The sequence below is a fragment of the Danio rerio genome, chromosome 15 (genome assembly GCF_052040795.2).
Source record: "Danio rerio strain M-AB ecotype USA chromosome 15, GRCz13ab, whole genome shotgun sequence".
Classification (NCBI taxonomy): Eukaryota; Metazoa; Chordata; class Actinopteri; order Cypriniformes; family Danionidae; genus Danio; species Danio rerio.
This window is the reverse complement of record NC_141035.1, coordinates 7,179,956-7,200,591: the sequence shown is the minus strand read 5'-3', so window position 1 is coordinate 7,200,591 and position 20,636 is coordinate 7,179,956. Positions and strand designations below refer to the sequence as shown.

The 20,636-nt window shown below is 35.5% G+C and overlaps 1 protein-coding gene across 1 annotated transcript; it reads left to right on the top strand.

Moving 5' to 3' along the window:
- The first annotated feature begins 1,730 nt into the window (after window positions 1–1,730).
- mrps22 (mitochondrial ribosomal protein S22) lies at window positions 1,731–19,352 on the top strand. Its single transcript, NM_001098735.1, is given in 9 exon segments — window positions 1,731–1,866; window positions 2,185–2,342; window positions 2,547–2,711; window positions 4,245–4,388; window positions 4,470–4,553; window positions 7,602–7,747; window positions 10,691–10,799; window positions 18,936–19,046; window positions 19,158–19,352. Coding segments are annotated over 8 exon segments (1,023 nt in total). The 5' UTR covers window positions 1,731–1,739; the 3' UTR covers window positions 19,026–19,046; window positions 19,158–19,352.
- The last annotated feature ends 1,284 nt before the right edge of the window (window positions 19,353–20,636 follow it).

The following is a 20,636-nucleotide window of genomic DNA, read 5'->3' as shown; positions in this document are numbered from 1 at the left end:
ACTAAATAAAATAGTTGTTAAATGTAAAAAAAAAATTATATATATACACATACATATACACACACACACACACACACATATATATATATATATATATATATATATATATATATACATACACACACACACACACATACATACATACATACATATATATGTATGTATGTATGTAAATATATATATATATATATATATATATATATATATATATATATATATATATATATATATATATATATATATATATATATATCATAGGAACGGTATAACAAAGTTTGTCAGTTTTAAAACCTTGACGTTTCCAAACCACGATAAACCTTGAAAATGGTTATCGTCCCATGTCTAGTCAGCATCACTGGCTCTTGCCAGGTCTAAGGTAAAGATTAGACCCACGATGTGTGAGCAGTAGCCTGATGCGCTAAAAACATGAGCTGGAAGATTTTACCGCAAAGTAACGTTAGTCAGGCTAATGTCTTGTATTTATTCCACTAGATTTATGGGTAAACTTTGATTTATAATTCTTAGATTAGTTGAATTTTTTACTTTTCTCAGTGAGTCGTTGCAGCTGGAAGGGCATCCGCTGCGTCAGACATGCTGGATAAGTTGCTGGTTCATTCCTCTGTGGTGACCCCAGATTAATAAAGGGACTAAGACGAAAAGAAAATGAATGAATGTTGTACTTACCCTGCTGTGCATGAACAAAGCTGTGCCTCTATTTGTGTTTCCCTGACTTGAATGGTCAGGGTATAGCTGGCTGCTGCTTGTGCTGTGACCTATAAGCTTCAGCTTCCATTTTGATTGAATTATTTTTTAACCGGTTGCATATAGTGGATATACCCCTTCAATGGATACTGCAGTCCCCTTTGTCTGGCTCTCTCGGATATATCACCAGTTCGCCAAAATTTTTTTCCTTGGGAGTCTGATACCGGTGCATACATACTATAATAGTCGTGACGGGCAAAAGCTTGACAGATGTAGCAACAGTAACCAAGGAGGGCGGGGCTTAGAGAATGGTCTCAGTAGGTAAATAGGGTCTATGGAACTTTGCTAAAGGAGATTTAATTTGACAGTAACCTGGTTTAATCGCTTCTGGTGAACTATGCTATTACAAAATCAGCACGTTTAAGGTCTGTTTCTTTAAAACTCAGCTATCTCTGCTTGCTGAGTTATATCTGATATAAAGTGGAAATCAGATTGTACAAGAAGCACTGCATTAAATAAAATTTTCCCCACCATGTCTTAAAAATATGTACATTTATTTTACCCCAGTATAGTTATTGGAGCTTTTGCACTAGCCTGCTGATTCTGATGGGGGTGTGGGTGTAAATGGCGTTGTGTCTCATTTTACATTTAAGCAACTAAATGAATACCAAAGTCTGTTTAACTGATTGTATTTTAATTACATTACAAAATCGATGCTATAAAAGGAATCGTATAAAAATGAAAAAGTCACAGTAACTGTTCACCGGAGTTTATCAGAATAGGAAAAACACTAGCTCCGCATATACCCTTATTGACCAATCACTTTTCTGATAATTGTTTTTCAGTAAATGACTGCTTTTATAACATGGTATAGATTTTAGGCTTTAAAACGTGTTAGTGAACGAGTCCCTACCATAGACCGATCCCTACCGGAGATTCTACTGGGGCCTTGTCCCCTTTTACTACATTTCCCAGCATTCCTAGTAGTTCTCTGAAAGGAGGAAGTTCGAAGCACCCGTAGTGATGTCATATACAGCATGGCTGCGCTCAGCGTTACGAGGTGTTTAGTACGGTCTTACTTCTGCGTTCAATCTGCTCATAAAAATGTGCAAACTTGTTTGCAGACAAGCACACGAATCTTCAGTGTGTCGACAACACGCAATAGTAAGTACAATCACTGTAAACGTGACGTTTACGGTTTCTTTTTTCACAATAATGTGGAATTGACCTTGTATTTCACGTTTGATGCTTAGTTGTGTCTTAAGTGTCATGCGTTTACAAAATATTGTAGTTATGAAATTATTGAAACAGATAAATACCGTGAATAACAAAAGTGCCACGATAAATTAACGATATTGTGTTATTTAGTCTTGCAATTAACGTTATCAATAATAACGTTATTGTCATGTTATGTACAACATAGAAACATAAGGAGAACAAAAGCATGTTAGTGTCATAATTTCTTTCTATTTGTGCACCCAGACTCTGAGAATGTTCTGAAAGCTCAGTTCACAGATAAAGAGGTTCAAGATATTCTGACTAAAATCACTGGTCTCAAACTGGACAAAGTATTTCGACCCATAATCCAGCAACTAACACCACCTAAATACAAGCTTTTGACAGACACTGAGTTAGAGGAGGTGAGTTTTTTTTTTACACGTGTTTTTTGTATTCATGATGGATAGGAAGCTAATGTTATATATGTAGGTATGAGAGAGCGGATGGAAATTGAAGGTAATATGGTATTTAGAAATAACGATTTTCCAGATTCATGAAATATATTTGATGTGATTGCGGTTATTCTACTAGAAGCAATCATAAGTTATTTTTAATAAATTTTCTAGGCAGTTCATAAGGCAGAGGAACATGCAAAACATTTGCTGGAAATGCCACCCATTCTGCCAGAGAGGAAGCCAATAGATGATGTGCTGGCTGAAGATCGAATACTGGAGGGCATGGACACTGCTAAATATGTCTTCACTGACATAAACTTTAACATCCCACATAGAGTAAGATAATGTTTGGTAACACTTTACAATAAGAGTGTATTAGTTAACACATAAACAGGCTAATTAGTTCATGTTTATTTACACATATGCTATTACATTACATTCATGGTTTCAGTAGCATAGCTAATTAACATGTTAGTTAACACATTATTCATTCATTTTCTTTTTGGCTTAGTCCTTTTATTAATTTGGGGTCGCCACAGCAGAACTGCCAACTTATCAAGCACGTTTTTACGCAGCGGATGCCCTTCCAGCCACAACCTATCTCTGGGAAACATCCACACACACTTATTCACACTCATACACTACGGACAATTTAGCCTACCCAATTCACCTGTACAGCATGTCTTTGGACTGTGGGGGAAATCTGAGCACCCGGAGGAAACCCAAGCGAATGCAGGGAGAACATGCAAACTCCACACAGAAATGCCAACTGACCCAGCCGGGGCTCGAACCAGAGACCTTCTTGTTGTGAGGCGACAGCACTACCTACTGCGCCAGATAACATTAGTTAATGCATTAGTTAACATGGGCAAGTTTTAGTACCACATTATATAATGTTGTGTAGGGTTCCTAATTCCCTTAACAAATGCTTTGCTTATGACAAATCAGGGTAGTAGTTAGTTAACAAACATGAATATCATGCTGCTTTTGGAGAGTTCAAATGGAAGCCGCATCTTTAACTTGCATTTTGTTCATGTTTAATAATGCTTTACTAACATGATTTCTGAATTAGGGATGTTATTGTAAAGTGTACACTCTTCTAACATTATCTAATATGTTACTAACATTTGATCATTATTTGGTATTATAAACTAATGCATTAACTAATGTGCTGCTAACTAATGAATTAAATAACACATTAATATATGTTAAGTTTACTCAACAGATTTAGTTTTGCTGAATAAATGTGTTGCATTTTTAGGTCATGCTATCTAATCCATGAACAAATGTAATGTATGTAAGTTAACATTAATAATTAGACTGTTAATGTAAAGAGATTAATTGGAATGTTAGAAAGGTAATCTAATGCTGAAGTCTTGGTTCACCATTAGTTCATATTAACTTATGCATTAACATGTTAGTTAACAATAACAAAGATTAAGTAATGTTTACCAGATCTGTTGTTTACTGTTAATTTATGTTAAATAACATTAACCAATACATCCTTACTGTAAAGTGTTAACAATTTTTTACATATCTGTGTAATGACCGTAAAGGATAGTTCACCCAAAACTCATTTACTTACCTGTCACTAGTCACAAACAAAGTTTTTTTTTTTCTTCTGTTAAAGTTATTTTGAAAAATGTTGGAGACTTGTAACCATTATCTTCCATAGTTTTCCTGCTATGCATCAATGGTTACTGGTTTAAAACTGTTCATTTTTTGGATGAACTTGAACATTTCTTTTAAATGATAATACATTTAATTATGACATTTTTTATTAATGTGATTTCAGATCTGATATAGTGTTAAGTGATATATCATCACTACTTTGCTTGCATTTCTGTTTCTTTTACTGTTATTCCAAAGGAAAGATTCATAGTTGTGAGAGAGCCGAGTGGAACTCTGAGGAAAGCGTCATGGAATGAAAGAGATAGGATAATACAAATTTACTTTCCTAAAGAGGGTCGCAAGGTCACACCACCACCTGTCTTTAAAGAAGAAAACCTCAGGGTATGAAAAACGTCAAAGCTTATTATTGTTTGACAATTCACAAACCTATACGTCTTTGACCATTTTTTCTTGTCTGTGCAGTTGGTTTTTGAACAGGATAGACATGAGGATGTGCTAAACCAATGTGTTGTCCAGTTTGAGCCAGACTCTGCAGAATTTAACAAAGTGAGTTTTTGTGTGTGTGTGTGTGTGTGTGTGTGTGTGTGTGTGTGTGTGTGTGTGTGTGTGTGTGTGTGTGTGTGTGTGTGTGTGTGTGTGTGTGTGTGTGTGTGTGTGTGTGTGTGTGTGTGTGTGTGTGTGTGTGTGTGTGTGTGTGTGTGCGCGCAAAATTTTAGTAAAACCTTATTAAAATCTCATCCAATTTCTGTGCTCATCTGATTGAAATTTAACAAGTAAATGGCACACATCAGATGTTGTTTTGTTAAAAAAATGCTGTAATGTGTTTGCAGAAATTAGTTTGGTGCAAAGAAATTTAATTTAAGGGTGCAGTAGGTGATTGTCTTCTGAAGCATTATTTGTTGTGCTGGTTAAAAGTCTCTTTACATTCCAATAGTAATGATTAAAATAAATAATCTAAATGTGTTTATATGTATTTTTATTTTCTGGGTAAGGCATAAGACTCAAAAAAATTTCATCCAATTAAAACTTGGCGGGCAGATAATTCCCATAATTCTAATAAGTAGCCCAAATTGCAAACAAATGTAGATTTTTACATCTGCGCATCCATGAGAGTGAGTGAGTGAGTTACAGCAGTAAAAAAAATGCTGACTCAACTTTTTAAAACCCTGAATCAATATTGGAGATACCTTTGCACGCTGGCGAAATAATGACATCATGGCTGAAGTATTTCTTTTAGACACGTTGTTATAAAAACTTTTTATTCACGCAAAGTTTATTTAGATTTTGTTGCTTTACGAATGGGTTATATGCACAGAAGTGTTATTCAGCCACTGAAATCTTCCGGCGAATGATTGATGTGTCTTTTCAATTTCATAAGGTACCTTTTACAACATCGATTATGCAGAATTTTTTTTTTATTTTAATAATAAAACATAAGTAAATAGCTCTAGTCTGCCTAGCATGCTTTACTGAGGTGAAGTTGGTTTTATATTCAAAGCACATTGGTTCATTCTTAAAAAGTGACAACCTGCGACACAGTCCCTAGATTGTTTACCATGCTACTTTTGATTATTCAGTCTGAAGTAGCATGCAAGTATGGTTTAGTCCTGCACCCTGTCGTCCAAACACTATAGTTGCTTTAGGAAAAAGCGCATGAGAGACTGAGACCAGTGGTCCTTGCATGCATGAAAGACTGCTACACCGCTGAAAACGTGATAGAGTTAACACAGTTTTTCATTCGGAATTAGTATTACAGTATATAGTATTATAGTATATAGTATTATAGAGTACTATAAAGTTTTTTAACTGGCAAATGATATGATCTAGTGCAGTGGTCCTTAACAACTGCATACCGGACTGGTACCAGTCCTTGGATCAATTGGTACCGGGCCACACAAGAAATCATTATTTCTGTTTTATTTTTTATTTGTCTGAATTGTCGTTCAGAGTCTGAACAATCTTTTGATCAGCTTCAACTTGTAGGGCGTATACACATTGTGGTAGACTAATTATCTCAGACAAACACAGAACACCCAAACACTGCCATGCTTTGTAATTTTTCTCCATAAATAAAACTTGTATCAGAGTGACAGCAATGTTTTGTCAGATTGTCATCCTCTGAGAAAATGGTTAATGGTTGCCTAGCAACCTACGATCCACCGCCACTCACCACCACCCATCCCGGTATGCGGTAAAATTGTCAAGCGTTGACCTGTTCATGGTGATAAGGTTGAGGACCACTGATCTAGTGCATTGTCTACTGTCATCTTTATGGTGCGCATTCGTGTTTCAGGAGGCATGGCTTTGGACGGCTAGGTAGGGACTGTGTTTTCAAAGCTATTATGCTAACGCATAGCATTTTGGCAGATCACCTACTGCACCTTTAAGTGGAATACTTCTAGTCAGTCTTTGCATGCCTCTGATTTTTTTGAGACCAAAGGATATGGTAGCATAGAATAAATCATTGTTTACAAAATGTATAATAATTTGGTAAGCTGTCATGCTAAAAAACAGCATTTGTATTGCAAATCATGCTCCAGTTGTTGTTGTTTCATACCATCTCAGTCATTGCCATAGAAACCAATGCAGATATTCTTTGAAATCGAAAGAATGTTTTAAGTCAAACTATTGCTGCACTGTTAAGGCTGATTTATACTTCTGCGTCAGGTGCACGCGTATGCTCCGGCGCAGCCATCGCGTGGTCGCATAGCCCTCGCCATGGCTGATGCTGACACTGATGCGCTCCTCTCAAAAAATTTATCTATACGTTGCAACGATTCGTAGCCTAAGCTCTGTGATTGGTCTGCTTAAAAACTCTAACAAGTGTGGGCAGAACCGAGAGCCGCACTAACCTGTTTGAGCGAGTGTTTATAAGTGTCGAGTCCCATGAAGGAGGTCCAGATGGAAACTGTTGTTCTTTGTTTACCTTATTGTTGTACCTTATAAGTTGCTGCATGTACGCCAGTTCCCGCCTCAAAATTAGTAAGTTTGAGCCACTTGTACATTAAGGCAGTGTTCAGAAAAACACCCGCAAAAAACTACACAGAGGAACATAAAAACCTCACTGCTTGCTAGTGTTTTGGAAGTGTTTTTGCAGAGCAACACAAACAGCGTGCAGCAATATAAATGCATGGCAACGCATAAAGCATGCGCCGTGGATCACGCCTACCACTTGAAGCAAAAGTATAAACCAGGCCTTAATCATAGCATATTTTGTGTGCATTTTGTCAGTAAAGCTGGCTCTGTAATCAGCAGTATGCCTCCAGCACACATATATTGGCGGTTTCCATGCGAAAGCGCCATCTGGCCTATGAAGAATATTTTCTACTCCTTACAGAGCCATGGTTTCCTCCACATGATTTCATTTCGATTAATTATGCAGCCCTAGATGAAACCAAAGAAATCCATACAATTGCAATAACACAGCTTGAACAGTCAGTGAATTAAATCTGAATAATAAATAAATAAAATATAGTTTTCAAATAAAGACAAAACTATTCAAAAAGTACATAATTGGATTTGTACTCTCAATGCTACATTTGAAATAGTTGTAGTTGGACTGACTAATAAAGGTTATTTGGTTCTGTGTAAAAGGTGTTCATGCTGACCTATGAAGACATTGACAAGCATGGCAAATACGATCTACTCAGATCCACGCGTTTCTTCGGTGGTTTGGCCTGGCATATGGTTAATGAACGCCGAATTGATGGCCTTCTTGTGGAAATGTTGCAGCGAGACCTGTGAGTGGTTTTTTTTTATTTTATTTTTTTTAACATTTAAAAGGAGAAGTTATTTACTTGAATTAATCCCTAGTTATGTCTTTAATGTTGAAATGACATGCATATAATTTTTTGGTCTGACTGCTTTTCTAGGTGCTTAAACTGATTACAGTACTACATTGCTCATTAATTATTCGATAGTTATGTCTCCAGTGTTGAAAATTCAGCTGTGACTGCTTTCTGTGTGGTTAAACAGATTAATATAAAATTATATTTACTGATATTCAATATTGCCAAAACTTTTGGGACTTTACATGCGCATGAATTTTAATGGCATCCTAATCCTAATATATAAAGTTTAATAGGAAGTCAGCTACCCTTTGCATCACTTATTTTGGTAAGGCATTGGAGTGTTTCACAAAATTCTTTAAGAGGCACATTTGTAAGGCCAGACAATAAGGGCGTACTTGCACTATGTACAGCTGCCTTGAACCGGGCCGAAGCCCGGCTTGTCCCCCCTCCCGTCTTCCCCGACGGCCCGCACTTACATTGCATTCACATGCTTACGTCATCGATGATGTGCTGTTCATTAAATAGCATTCTCACACAGCACAGTGGAGATTTCTTTAGTTATAATGCTTTAGTTGTTTGGGATGCGGTGAAACAGATCAGCCACTTTTGACGCTCATAAACAATCATAAAGTCCTCGTGCTGTAGGAATTAGGAGGTTTGCTAAAGGTGCAGCTGTCATGCAGTGAGGGGTTTGCGTCTTTAATAAACTAAGACCTACTGCGTTCATTGAACAGTAAGAATGATTAATAAATTTGTATGAAGCCCCTGAAATGTCACATGTCGACTTCAGTTTCGGGCTCAGGTATGCTTTGCACTCACACTACAAGCGCCCAAGTGAACATGCACACCTCTTCCAACCAGGGCCGGCCAACTGAACTGCGCCTGAGCCCGATTCAGAGCCCTCACACTTCTCAAACGATCCGGGAAACGGGCCTGGGCAAGCCTCAGATAGCATAGTGCGAGTGTGCCCTAACTTGAAAGCCTGGCTCAAAGAAAGACGTTCTTTCTACGTCCAGTCAAGTCACAATAAACTTGCTCATACATGGACCTTGGAAAAGGAAAGGGCTATTTCAAAACTGTTCCCTCAAAGAATGGTCCAAAAATATTGCTTTCCTTTCATTTGAACTAAGCAGCCAAGCGCAACCCCAGAAAAAACATCTCCACACAATAAATTCCTCCATCAAACTTGTCTGCAGAAAGACAAATACTTTTCTGACAACTGCCAAAACCAGACTTTTCTATCAGATTCCCATACAGAGAAACATGATTCATCACTCCAGAGAACAGCTCTCCACTAGAGTCCACCAGCGATCTGTTTTACGCCACTGCATTTCACGCTTTGCATTGCTCTTGATAATGTATTGTAAGGCTTGGATTAGGGATGCTCATTTCGATTAATTTTACCAACCGACAACCCCAGCTTGTTAACCGGATATTAACTGTTAGCCGTTAACAAATTAATATTTAAATATTATTTCATAAAAAAAATTATTGACGTGTCTATTTTGTGACACATTAAATATTGCATTTTGAAATACTGAATTATTTTAAAGAGAGCAAAGCATCTTCACGCACCTGCAGTGTTTCCAACAGCATAGAAAAAAGAATAAACTAAACAAAAATAATAAAATAAACAGGCCTGCCCTAGATATTTTTCACATAAATAACAAATTAAGTTTACAAAACGAAAACACTGATTGAATCCTTTTTAAGAACTGGCATAGGCTGTTTTTTACAATCATGTTTATTTTCTTCCGTCAAATAAAAATATCAGGCTATCTTAAATCGATCAGAAATATGCATTTAATTAATGCTCCACTGTTATTATTATTTCACAAAACCCCTTTCAACATTTTTAATAGAAGTCATTTGTTTAAAAATTATGTCATAATGACTTATTTCCTCCGTCTCACTCATGGTTCTTGTGCGTGCCCACTGCATGATGTATCGGTGCGTTTGATGATCGGCCCCTTATGTAGCCAAACAATATGAAGTTAAAAATATATAAAATAATATTTTGTAATCGTTTAACCTATGCCATTAAGTGGTTACAAACGCACCCTTCCGGTTAACGGTTAATCAGTTATTTTGAGCATCCCTAACTTGAATGCTATGCTTTCTATGGAAACCCATTTTATGAAGCTCTCTAGACCCTGTTCTTGAGCAAATCTGAAGGCCACATAATGTTTGGACTATAGCTATACTGACAGTAGAAAGTATGCAGCTTCTGCATACTGTGCACCTCACCTTTGTGATTTTACATGGCAAATCACTTTGGGGCTGAGTTGCTGTTTTTCTTATTACATCCATTTTGTTATACTACCACTTTTGTTATACTACCACAAACTAACTCACTGCTCGGGTGGCAACCTATTATTGTACCAAGCTTGAACTTTTGTATTTAAGAATCTTAAAGGGTAGTTCACCCAAACATGAAAATTGCTATCAGTTACTCACCCTTATGTCATTCCAATCTCCAAAGGCTTTGATTAATTTTCTGAACAAAATTAAGATATTTTTAAAGAAAACTGAGAGCTCTCTGATTCTCCATAGACATCAATAGTCCTGAGACATTGAGCCCAGCATAGTAAGGTGGTGACACGACGGCTTAGTGGTTAGAATAAAAAAGTTCAATAAAAATAGTTGGCTGTTCATGTTATGGTGTCGACCCCTAATAAATAAGAGACTAAGCCGAAGGAAAATTAATGAATATCTTGGGTTGAACTAACCTTTTAACTCCTGAGAGATATCACTGAAATAACTGTTTTACAATATCACACAGATTTCTGAATTAAAGATACTTTCTTTAAAGTAAAAAAATCTGATTCTTTAGTAAATTAAAGATTTTGTTATTTTATTTGTGTGATGCTTACTATGTTTTCATAATTGCAGAATGCAGGATGCGGTGAAGTTGGTGCGTCTTTTTAATTTAGTACATCCTCAGAGTGAATCTGCAGAGCATGCTCAAAGACAACAAGCCGCTGACCTGGACCTTCTAAAGGTGAGCACACATGCATGTAATCATTACATTAAAGACATTAACTGTCAACTGATTTGTTGTTGTTGCTGTACATTCCACATCCTTGTCTGCCAACACAAACTTCAACAGCACATACTGTAAAAAATTCAACAAAACTGAATATTGAGTGCATTACTGCCTGTCCAGATTTTTGACACATTGTTTCTGGCAATATTTTCTTTTCATACAGGTTGTTTTAAAAAGTGTTAGAATCTTGTACACTTTTATTTGAAGCAAAATAATATTTTAAAATCTGACTAAAATAACATTAGTAAAAGATTGTGTACTTAACAGAGTTAGTGAGAGAAGTTTGAAAAAAATCATAACGAGAATTAATAGTTTTTACTTCCAGAACCAATACAAGTGTGTCTGTTTAACAAAAACCTTCAGACTTGGGTTAAGACTTTGAGCCATATTATTATTTAATGTGTTCGAAAGTTATGTATTTTTGGTAACTAATTACAGTATAAGGATTATAAGTTGGTGGATGAAGTTTTACTGCGTGTTCTTTCTTTTAGTGCACAAAGTAATTAACCGTGAATATAATAATTACCCTTATAACAAACTTTTTATGACCTCAGGTTTTGGGTTAAAATGCACATTGATTGTTGATCTTTTTTTAAATAATTTCCAGTGCATTTGGTTATCTTTTTAGCTCCTTGTTTCAGATTTAATGTTGCTCACACTTACACATTGATCAGTCTTCAGAGTGTCCGTAGGGTTGTAAAACGTAGTAAATTAAATTAGCCAAAATTAAGGGCATTAAAAAGTAATAGACGTCATCTAATAAGGTATTAAATATTCGTTTTAAATATTTGTTTGCGTGCACGCTGAAACAAACTGGGTACCCGCTGACATTAAAGATGTTTTTGAAGATATTAAAAAAGGTAGTAAAAGGTATCAATACAACTTAAGAAGTTCTGTATAAACCCTGGTCTTGTTTATTAAACCGAAGTAATTGGCTAAAACTTTAGATGGCAGCTTTTGCTCATTCTTAAGTGTCCTGATTGGTACCTTTAGACCAGGGATGGCCAAACAAGGACCTGCAGGCCAAGTTTGGCCCACATTAACCTTTGAGTGAGGAAGAATAATGGGGATGGTTTAAAGGTTGTCATTTTAAATCTATTGTAACGTTTTGTTTGTTTGTTTATTTGTTTACTTTTTATAAGCTAACTGAAAAAAAAATGTTTCATTTAACTGGTGTAAATTAATCAGATTTAGTTTAAATGTACATACTGTCACCCGACAGAGAGGACAAATCAAGGCAAAGGCAGATTCTGCTTGAGTAGTGGATTCATCATGGACATCCACTGTGTTATAAATGTTTTACTGAATTAGTTACTCTGATTGAAAGTAATGCTTTCTGTTAACTTTTAAATCTTATGAAACAATTTTGAAAATTATATTTACCTCCGGCCCATGGCTCTCAATGATATTTTGCTTTTGGCCTTTTATACGAAAAAGTTTGTGCACCCCTGCCTTAGACGTACTGTACACCTATGAACTAAATTCAGACTTATTTCTTATCAGAGGTCATGACCAAAATTATAAATATAAACCAAACACTGTTCTCCATAATAATTTTGCTTTAGTCAAGCTCCTTCATTCCAATGTACTTTTAATTAAAATAACATTACAGTTAAAAAAAAGCAGGCCCGTAGCTAGCCTGGTGTGAGGGGTGGTTATTTTTTCTTAAAAGGTGGACCTTTTTACAGTTATTCGTCCAATTTTCTATTTAATAACTGAATTTAGGGGACATTTTAAGCAGTATTATTATTAAGCAGTTTTATTTTTAGCTGTATTAGCTTTTTAGATGGTCATTATAACCACACTTTTTCATGTACCAAAAATATTTCCTAAATATTTAGGATAAAGAAATATGATGAATATTTGTTTTTAAAATATAAATGTATTTTTATCAAATTATTATTATTATTATTATTATTATTATTATTATTATTATTATTATTATGTATTAATAGAAAAAAAAGTTTTCAATGATAAACTGTAGCCAAGTGTAATTTATTAAGCAAATAACAAACTGGCCAGTACATTTAACTTTCCTCAGTCAGAATTTGTCCATTTAAATGATAAAAAACTGAAACATAATCATTTTGTGCTTCACAATTTTTCTAGCCTCTCTTGTACAAGTGCTTCACACAATTTTTTGGTCATGTTTTCTTTTCATAAGGTCCAAGATTTAGAGAATAAAAGTTTTCTCTTTTTCAAAAACAATACAGTAATGAAAGATGACTTCGCTTATGTCAGATGTTTCTAGCACAGCTGGATGTTGGAGTCTTGAAAAATATTTATTTGCATTGACCAAAACTGATTAACTGAAATCACACTAGCATTCTGCTGGGTCTTAAAGCCTTTTTCAATGGGTTATTGCCACTATTTATGATGGCATAGCAGTCAAAATAGGATAAATGAGCTCATGTATTGGACAAATTCCGCACCTTTGTCTGTTCTTCTTAACCACCCGAACCCCCCAACCCCCTTCCCCACAACATCTTATTACCTTAGATGGAAAAGGAGTTATTTCCATCTAAGTACAACTGAACTAATATAAAGAGTTAGCCAGATATATAAAGATATATTTAGTCTGCCCAACACTCCATCTCAACTGGCCTTAGTTCCATTACTAATTCAATGCACAGAATGTGGCAATAAAGAAACAACAGTCAAAATTTGGCAGTATACCAGGATAAATAAAATGTAACTATTTATTAGCCACGTAAACATTTTGGCCATTATAGTAATCAATACAAAGATCCACTGATCCTTTTCAAATGGTATCAAACATGATGGTTAAAATCACTTGCATTGACTTTACTTTGTGAGTGAGCTGAGTGTAGAGGAGGGTGGCTGAAGGGAAAGTAGAAAGGGGAGACTGGTCAAATATAAATGGTTGTTTGGTCGATAAGCTGCATAATAGAACTGCAGAATCTGAACTGAATATTTTTTTTAAATAACTAGAAATACACAAACATTCAATCATTGCTAACTGCTTGATATTTTAAATATGCTCTACAATGTGAAATGTATGGAAGGTAAATCCTGCCAATTTTAAATAAATCAAGTAAACATTGGAAATGAAATGAAAATGAAAATCAGATTAACAGTTTCATTTTAAAACACTGTTTGCCAAATATCTGCCCACCGAGGAAGCCCGCGACTCCTGCTGCGGGACGGAAGTTTGAGGTTTGGTTCTCCTGTGTTCCCTGTTCCCTGTTCCTCTTGCTGTACCAATGCAGCAGCTGCTTCACGTAAAAGCTGACTAACAGTTTTTACCATTTTACCTCTGTTATGCTGTATTTACACTAGTAACTCACGCTGTCCCATCCATCAAAACTGTGCTTCTGCCCATCGGGCTCTGTGTGTGAAAGCACTCGACGTCACTTGAATACACCCCTCCCACTGATTAGCATAGGCTTTGCATACAGCTTAAAGTTGAAAATGAAATCGAAAATGAAAACTGAAATGAAAAAGTGACAATAAAAGGAAAGCTTAAATTTACATTTTCATTTGAATTGTGTCACTATTATAGCGTGAACATTAATAACTCGCTTTGTAAAAATTGTGTTTGCATTTTGTTTTTCAGTTTGGCTTTTTCAATTCAATTCAATTCAGCTTTATTTGTATAGCGCTTTTACAATGTAGATTGTGTCAAAGCAGCTTCACACAAATGGTCATAGTAACTGGAACAGTGTGGTTCAGGTATTAGTGTTTAAGTTCAGTTCAGTTTAGCTCTGTTCAGTGTGATTTAATCATTACTGAGAGTTCAAACACTGAAGAGCCAATTCATCGATGCGTAGTTCTACCAATCCTGAACCATGTGAGGCAGTGGCGACAGCGGAGAGGGAAAAAAAACTTCACCTGATGGGAGTGAAGAAAAAAAACCTTGAGAGAACCAGACTCAGTTGGGCACGACCATTTTAATTTCTCCGCTGGCCAAAAATCTTGTGCAGAGCTTCAGTCGCCGTGGTGGAGGCTGGAAGATGGCCTCAGCGAAGACTCGTCTGTCCCTGGAGCGTCGCTGGAATCAGACTCATGTTCTCCACTCCCCATGAACATCAGCGCAGCAGCAGCTCAGGATATGGCCTGGTCCCGGATATGGAATCCTTGGGATCATCTCGTCGCTGGTCTTGGATCCAATCAGTGACTCCGCATAATCTGAGGACCTCGGGATGAGTATCCCCAGCTGAAAATAGAGAATAAAGAGAATAATTAGCGTAGCTGCTGTTCATAGTGTATATAAACAAGATGCAGAAGCCTGTGTGGAACCCGCTAGGTGATGCATTAAGTGTATGCTTTACTAAACAGATAGGTCTTTGATCTAGTTTTGAACTGGGAGAGTGTGTCTGAGCCTCGGACGTTATCAGGAAGGCTATTCCAGAGTGTAGGAGCCATGAAAGAGAAGGCTCGACCTCCTTTACTTGATTTTGCTATTCTAGGTACTACCAGAAGCCCTGAGTTTTGAGATCTTAAAGAGCGAGTTGGTTTGTAGCGAGACAGAAGGTTGGTTAGATAACCAGGAGCTAGATTATTTAGAGCTTTATAGGTGAGAAGTAATATTTTAAATTCAATACGAAACTTAACAGGCAGCCAGTGTAAGGAGGATAAAATTGGGGTTATATGATCATATTTTCTAGACCTGGTCAGAACTCTGGCTGCTGCATTTTTTACTAATTGAAGTTTGTTAATAGAGGATGCTGGGCAGCCAGCAAATAGAGCATTACAGTAATTCAGTCTCGAAGTCATAAAAGCATGGACTAGCTTTTCTGCATCTGAGATGGATAGCATATTTCGTAATTTAGCGATATTTCTCAGATGAAATAAGGCAGTTTTTGTGACATGGGATATATGGTTTTCAAAAGTTACATTGCTGTCTAATATGACACCCAAATGACTTGACACACAATTTTTATTTTAATATTGGCAGTCTTGACGTGGAAATGCAGTGAAAATGAAATGTTAAATTGGCAACCTCATTTTAATTATCAATTTGACAGGGACGATGTGTTGTCAAAGTGAAAATGAAAATTAAAAATAGTTTCATTTCGTTTTCAATTTTGGCAGATATTTTGCGAACAGTGTTTTAAAATGAAATTGTTAATCTGATTTTCATTTTCGTTTCCAGTGTTTATTTATTTTATTTAAAATTGGCAGGATTTACCTTCCATAGAAATGTTCTCATCTGACTATTATTTAATAATTGCCTGTTGATCCTTGTACAGCAGCTTTGACACAATCTACATTGTGCGAATCACTTTATAGGCTGTCCGCAGGGTCTTAAAAAGTATTAAAAGTTGCTAAATAAATTATGAGAGTTTAGGCTCTTAAAAAGTATTAAAAAGTCTTAATCGTGTTTTTATAAGGTCTTAAGTTTTGTTCAAGCGTTGTTCAAAGTGTTTGACTCCAAAAAAGCAGAAATATATATATATATATTTTCCTCCTAATATTAACAACAGCGTGCTCCATCCACACGGTTGGTTCGGGCCAGGGTGCGTCTGACCAGGCTCCTCTGTCTGGGTAATGTCATTTAATTAGCGACAAACGCGGGGAGGTGATGTGACGCTCTCCACCTGTAGTGAAACCATTGAGCAAAACAGACGGCAAAATGGGAAAATGTACATTTGCGTACTCCTGTTTGGAGAAAGACGAGTTGTCGCTGAAAACAATCATGTAATTTATTCTTTTTAGCTTTGTTTCTTCCGAGCTTTTCTGAGTTCTGTTGCATGGATTTGCTCTATTGATTTATTAAGCTACAAACTGTTTATGAAGTTAAAGGTTTGATACTGAATAGAAGTAGAAGTGGCGATGAGCTCTTAAAATATTCTTAGAAGATCTTTAAAAAGTTATTGAAATTATCTTTAGGAATCCTGCATATCCCCTGCTATAGAAATAAAGGTGACTTCACTTAAAAAAGGTGAGCATTAACAATATGTGCTTTTGACAACTTTGGAAACAAGGATTCAGGTTCAGCCCCAGGTTACATCACTTCTCATTAGTTCATGGTTAGACCTTTAACCCATGTAAGGATGTCATTCAGAGAGAATAGAATAAAGAAGGCCTAAAATTCTTGTTGAATTTTGAGATGCCAGCAATAATTTGGTAGAGATGGTAGAGTGACAGGTTTTAATGTGTGTAGGAGAGAGTGTGTGTATTCAATTCCTTGAAAGGAAATGGGAAAGCATGGTAAACTTGATGAGGGGCCACAGTTTAGTCACGGTTCTTGCTTAGTGCACACTCTGCTTAACCTTATGTCTTATGTCACACTGGCCTTTTAACCCCATATCAGGAAGTTGAGCTGGTTGAGGAATCGAGTAAACTTCAGACTCAGAGGTGCTTTGAGTATTTTTTGCCAATTGAAATTTGACTGAAGGAAATTAACAGCACATTTACGAAATATTATGGAAGTTATTTAAGCTCACGCTGGACTTTTTTTTTGTAATTCTGCACAAAAAGGGTAATCCCCTGTATATTTTCATTGTCAAATACATAAAAATAAGCTACTATGTAAACTTGCAGCAGTTATTCCCAAAGTTAAATCTGAAGCAATAAAAATCATCAACTGAAATTTAATGTTTGTTGTAAAACAAAACTCAAAGTATTGTGAAATAAAAATTTCTCATAAACTAAATGAAAAAGCACTTTACTTTATGATATGTTTTGCTCATACACTTTAACCAAAGACTATAGAATACAAAAGATGTGTCACTCGTATTCTTTTGAATGGGGAAAACTGTAACTGTCAATATGGTGAATGAAGCCCCGCCTTTAAGTACACAAGCCAATCAGCAATCACTATATGGTGAATAAAGCCTGCCTTCTAGTACAAGAACTAATCAGCGATCGATACAGACTGACATTTCTCAGGGGGAGGGACTTGGTACAGATGTGAATTTTTGCAGAATTTGTGTGACACAAACATTAAGAAATGAAACTAAAGAGACAGTTGTTGCTTAATGTAATTGTTGTTTCATAATATGAGTTTTAACCGTAAGCTTGGCATGCAGTTTTGGAGAATTTGATGTTTTCCCATTCAAACAGAATAACCAAGCATACTGCCTGAGAGGCGTTTCAAAGATGGCCACCGAGTGAAAGGACTTGCCTTAAAGAAACTTTAACTCATGTAGGAATATGGAACAAAAACAATGCCAAAAGTATTGAAATAAAAAGTTTGTCGAATAGCACAAACTGAAAAAAAAAAATTCATTTAATTAACAGGTGCTTGCATTTTTGTGACTTGAATTGCCAGGGTTTGTATTTTTAGGTCCTGAAATGTAACTTAAGCTGCTTAAGCTGTGAATATTTCAATTAAACATATTTAAACACATTTTTATGCTTCAATAGTTCATACTCAACTGATTTCAGATTTCACTTCCAAAATATTCAAGTTAATTTTAAAATACGATGTATAATATTAAAATGGCAATTTACATTCAACATTACATCCGGGAACTGCAGGAAAAGCAATAAATGACAGATTGAGATCTCCAGCTGCTTTTTCTTCACCGTTCACTTGATTTGGATGTAAATACCCTCAAATTAAAGCTGACAGTCTGCAGTTAATGCACGTCTTGTTCGTTTAATTTGTTTAATGTTTGTCTGTTTAATCTTGTTCATCAAATCCACTGTGTTGGTGTACATGTATATAGATAGATAGATAGATAGATAGATAGATAGATAGATAGATAGATAGATAGATAGATAGATAGATAGATAGATAGATAGATAGATAGATAGATAGATAGATAGATAGATAGATAGATAGATAGATAGATAGATAGATAGATAGATAGATAGATAGATAGATAGATAGATAGATAGATAGATAGATAGATAGATAGATAGATAGATAGATAGATAGATAGATAGATAGATAGATAGATAGATAGATAGATAGATAGATAGATAGATAGATAGATAGATAGATAGATATTATTGTCTATACGGAATACACCACTGTTGTCCAAAGACTTGCCTAATTAACCTAACTTTTCAATTAACCTTGCTATTTTAGTTAACCTAGTAGTCATTGAGTTTGTACATGAACATGCATGTGCTTTCTGATGCATCTTCTTTCTTTGTGTTTCCCCTAATTTTTTTTAGATCTATGCCCAGTATGAGTCAAGTAGAGCTGGATTCATTGAGCTGGCTGTGCAGACCTATGAGCAGACTAAAGCACTGGGCTCTTTTTGAATGCCTCAAAGTGTTAAAGGGGTAATGCACACAAAAATATCAAAAATGTAAAAAAAAGTTAATAAATAAATAAAAACCGGCGTTGTGTTTAATTTTTTCATGATTTTTAATATCTTCTTTTGTGTTCGACAGAAAAGAGAAACTTCCCATGGTTTGGAACTGCTTGAGGTTGCCTAAATGAAGAGTGATATTTCAGTTTGAGGTGAACTATCCCTTAAATAAGGGGAGCTAAATAGTTGTTATGAATGGAATTATCTGTCATATTTCAAATGTTCAAGTCATTTGTATCGTTCTGTACATAATAAAGAACTTTTTGTATAAAAGCCATCTTTAATTATTGTATGTCCTAGTTTATCAAATGTAGATTGCTTATTCAGTATTTCCTCCCACACACTAACAGTAGAACGTATAGCTATTACTTTTTCTGTACATCAGGACTTGTTGAAAATGCTTGTGTAGAGTTGTTGAGTAAGTCAATGTTAGTCATTCTTGAAGCTGTAATTAAATTTAATTTACAAATGATTACAAGGGATAAGTAATTATTAACATAATGTCAAGGGAATATTGACTTAGGCTTATGTGCACTGTTTTTCCACTTGACTGCTGTTAGAGTTTGAATGAATTTGAATAAAATGTAATATTTTATGGATTGATGTAGCCAAGCCTTTTGGATCCATGGCTCAGATGAATACCTTGGGGGTAAAATGCAATGCCTATGAACAAAAGAGTACCATATTCAAAGTTGGGTAAGCTTGTTCTAGGGATAATTTGCTATTGCAAGTCTAGATCAGACCATAACGCCAAAGACTGTAATACTTTTTAGCAGCACAATCACCCCTAAATACATACAAATCCAACGAATGATGGTTCAATACTGGTTTTGTGTCATCTGTTGAGTAATTTTTCATTTTAAAAAATTGCGATAAAACTTTAAGAAATCAGTGGCAATGCAATAAAAGAGTATCAATTGTCATCTAAAATAAGGCATCACCAAAAAACTCCAGAAGGCATTTGTTGGATGTTATAAATAATGTGCTTTAAAAAAAATAATATTAATAAAAAAATTTTGGGTGTTGGATAATTTAGCAATTATTCTTTAATTCATGAAGCTAAACAAATAAATAAAACTGTACAAGAGAGGTCTAAAAATAAAATCTACAAGCTGAATGTAAACACAGAACCCCTTTCTGGATGCAGACCGAGTGCAATTCCAAGCTGAGATGCATGCAAGGCATTTAATGCGCACTCCTAACAACACCCCTAACCCTATCCTTACAGTGTTGTCACTAGCTCCTCTGAGTGCATTGTGTCTGACATATCATGTCCACTTGCAAATCCAAGTCTGTAGATACTACTGGCTCCTTCCCCTCCAAGCTTGCATACAAATTTGATATGTGCTTAATATACTAGGACTGTTGTTTATAAATAGGGGTCCAGAACTGCTTGTAGAAAACACACACACGCACACACACACACACACACATATATATATATATATATATATATATATATATATATATGTATGTATGTATGTATGTATGTATGTATGTATGTATGTATGTATGTATGTATGTATGTATGTATGTATGTATGTATGTATGTATGTATGTA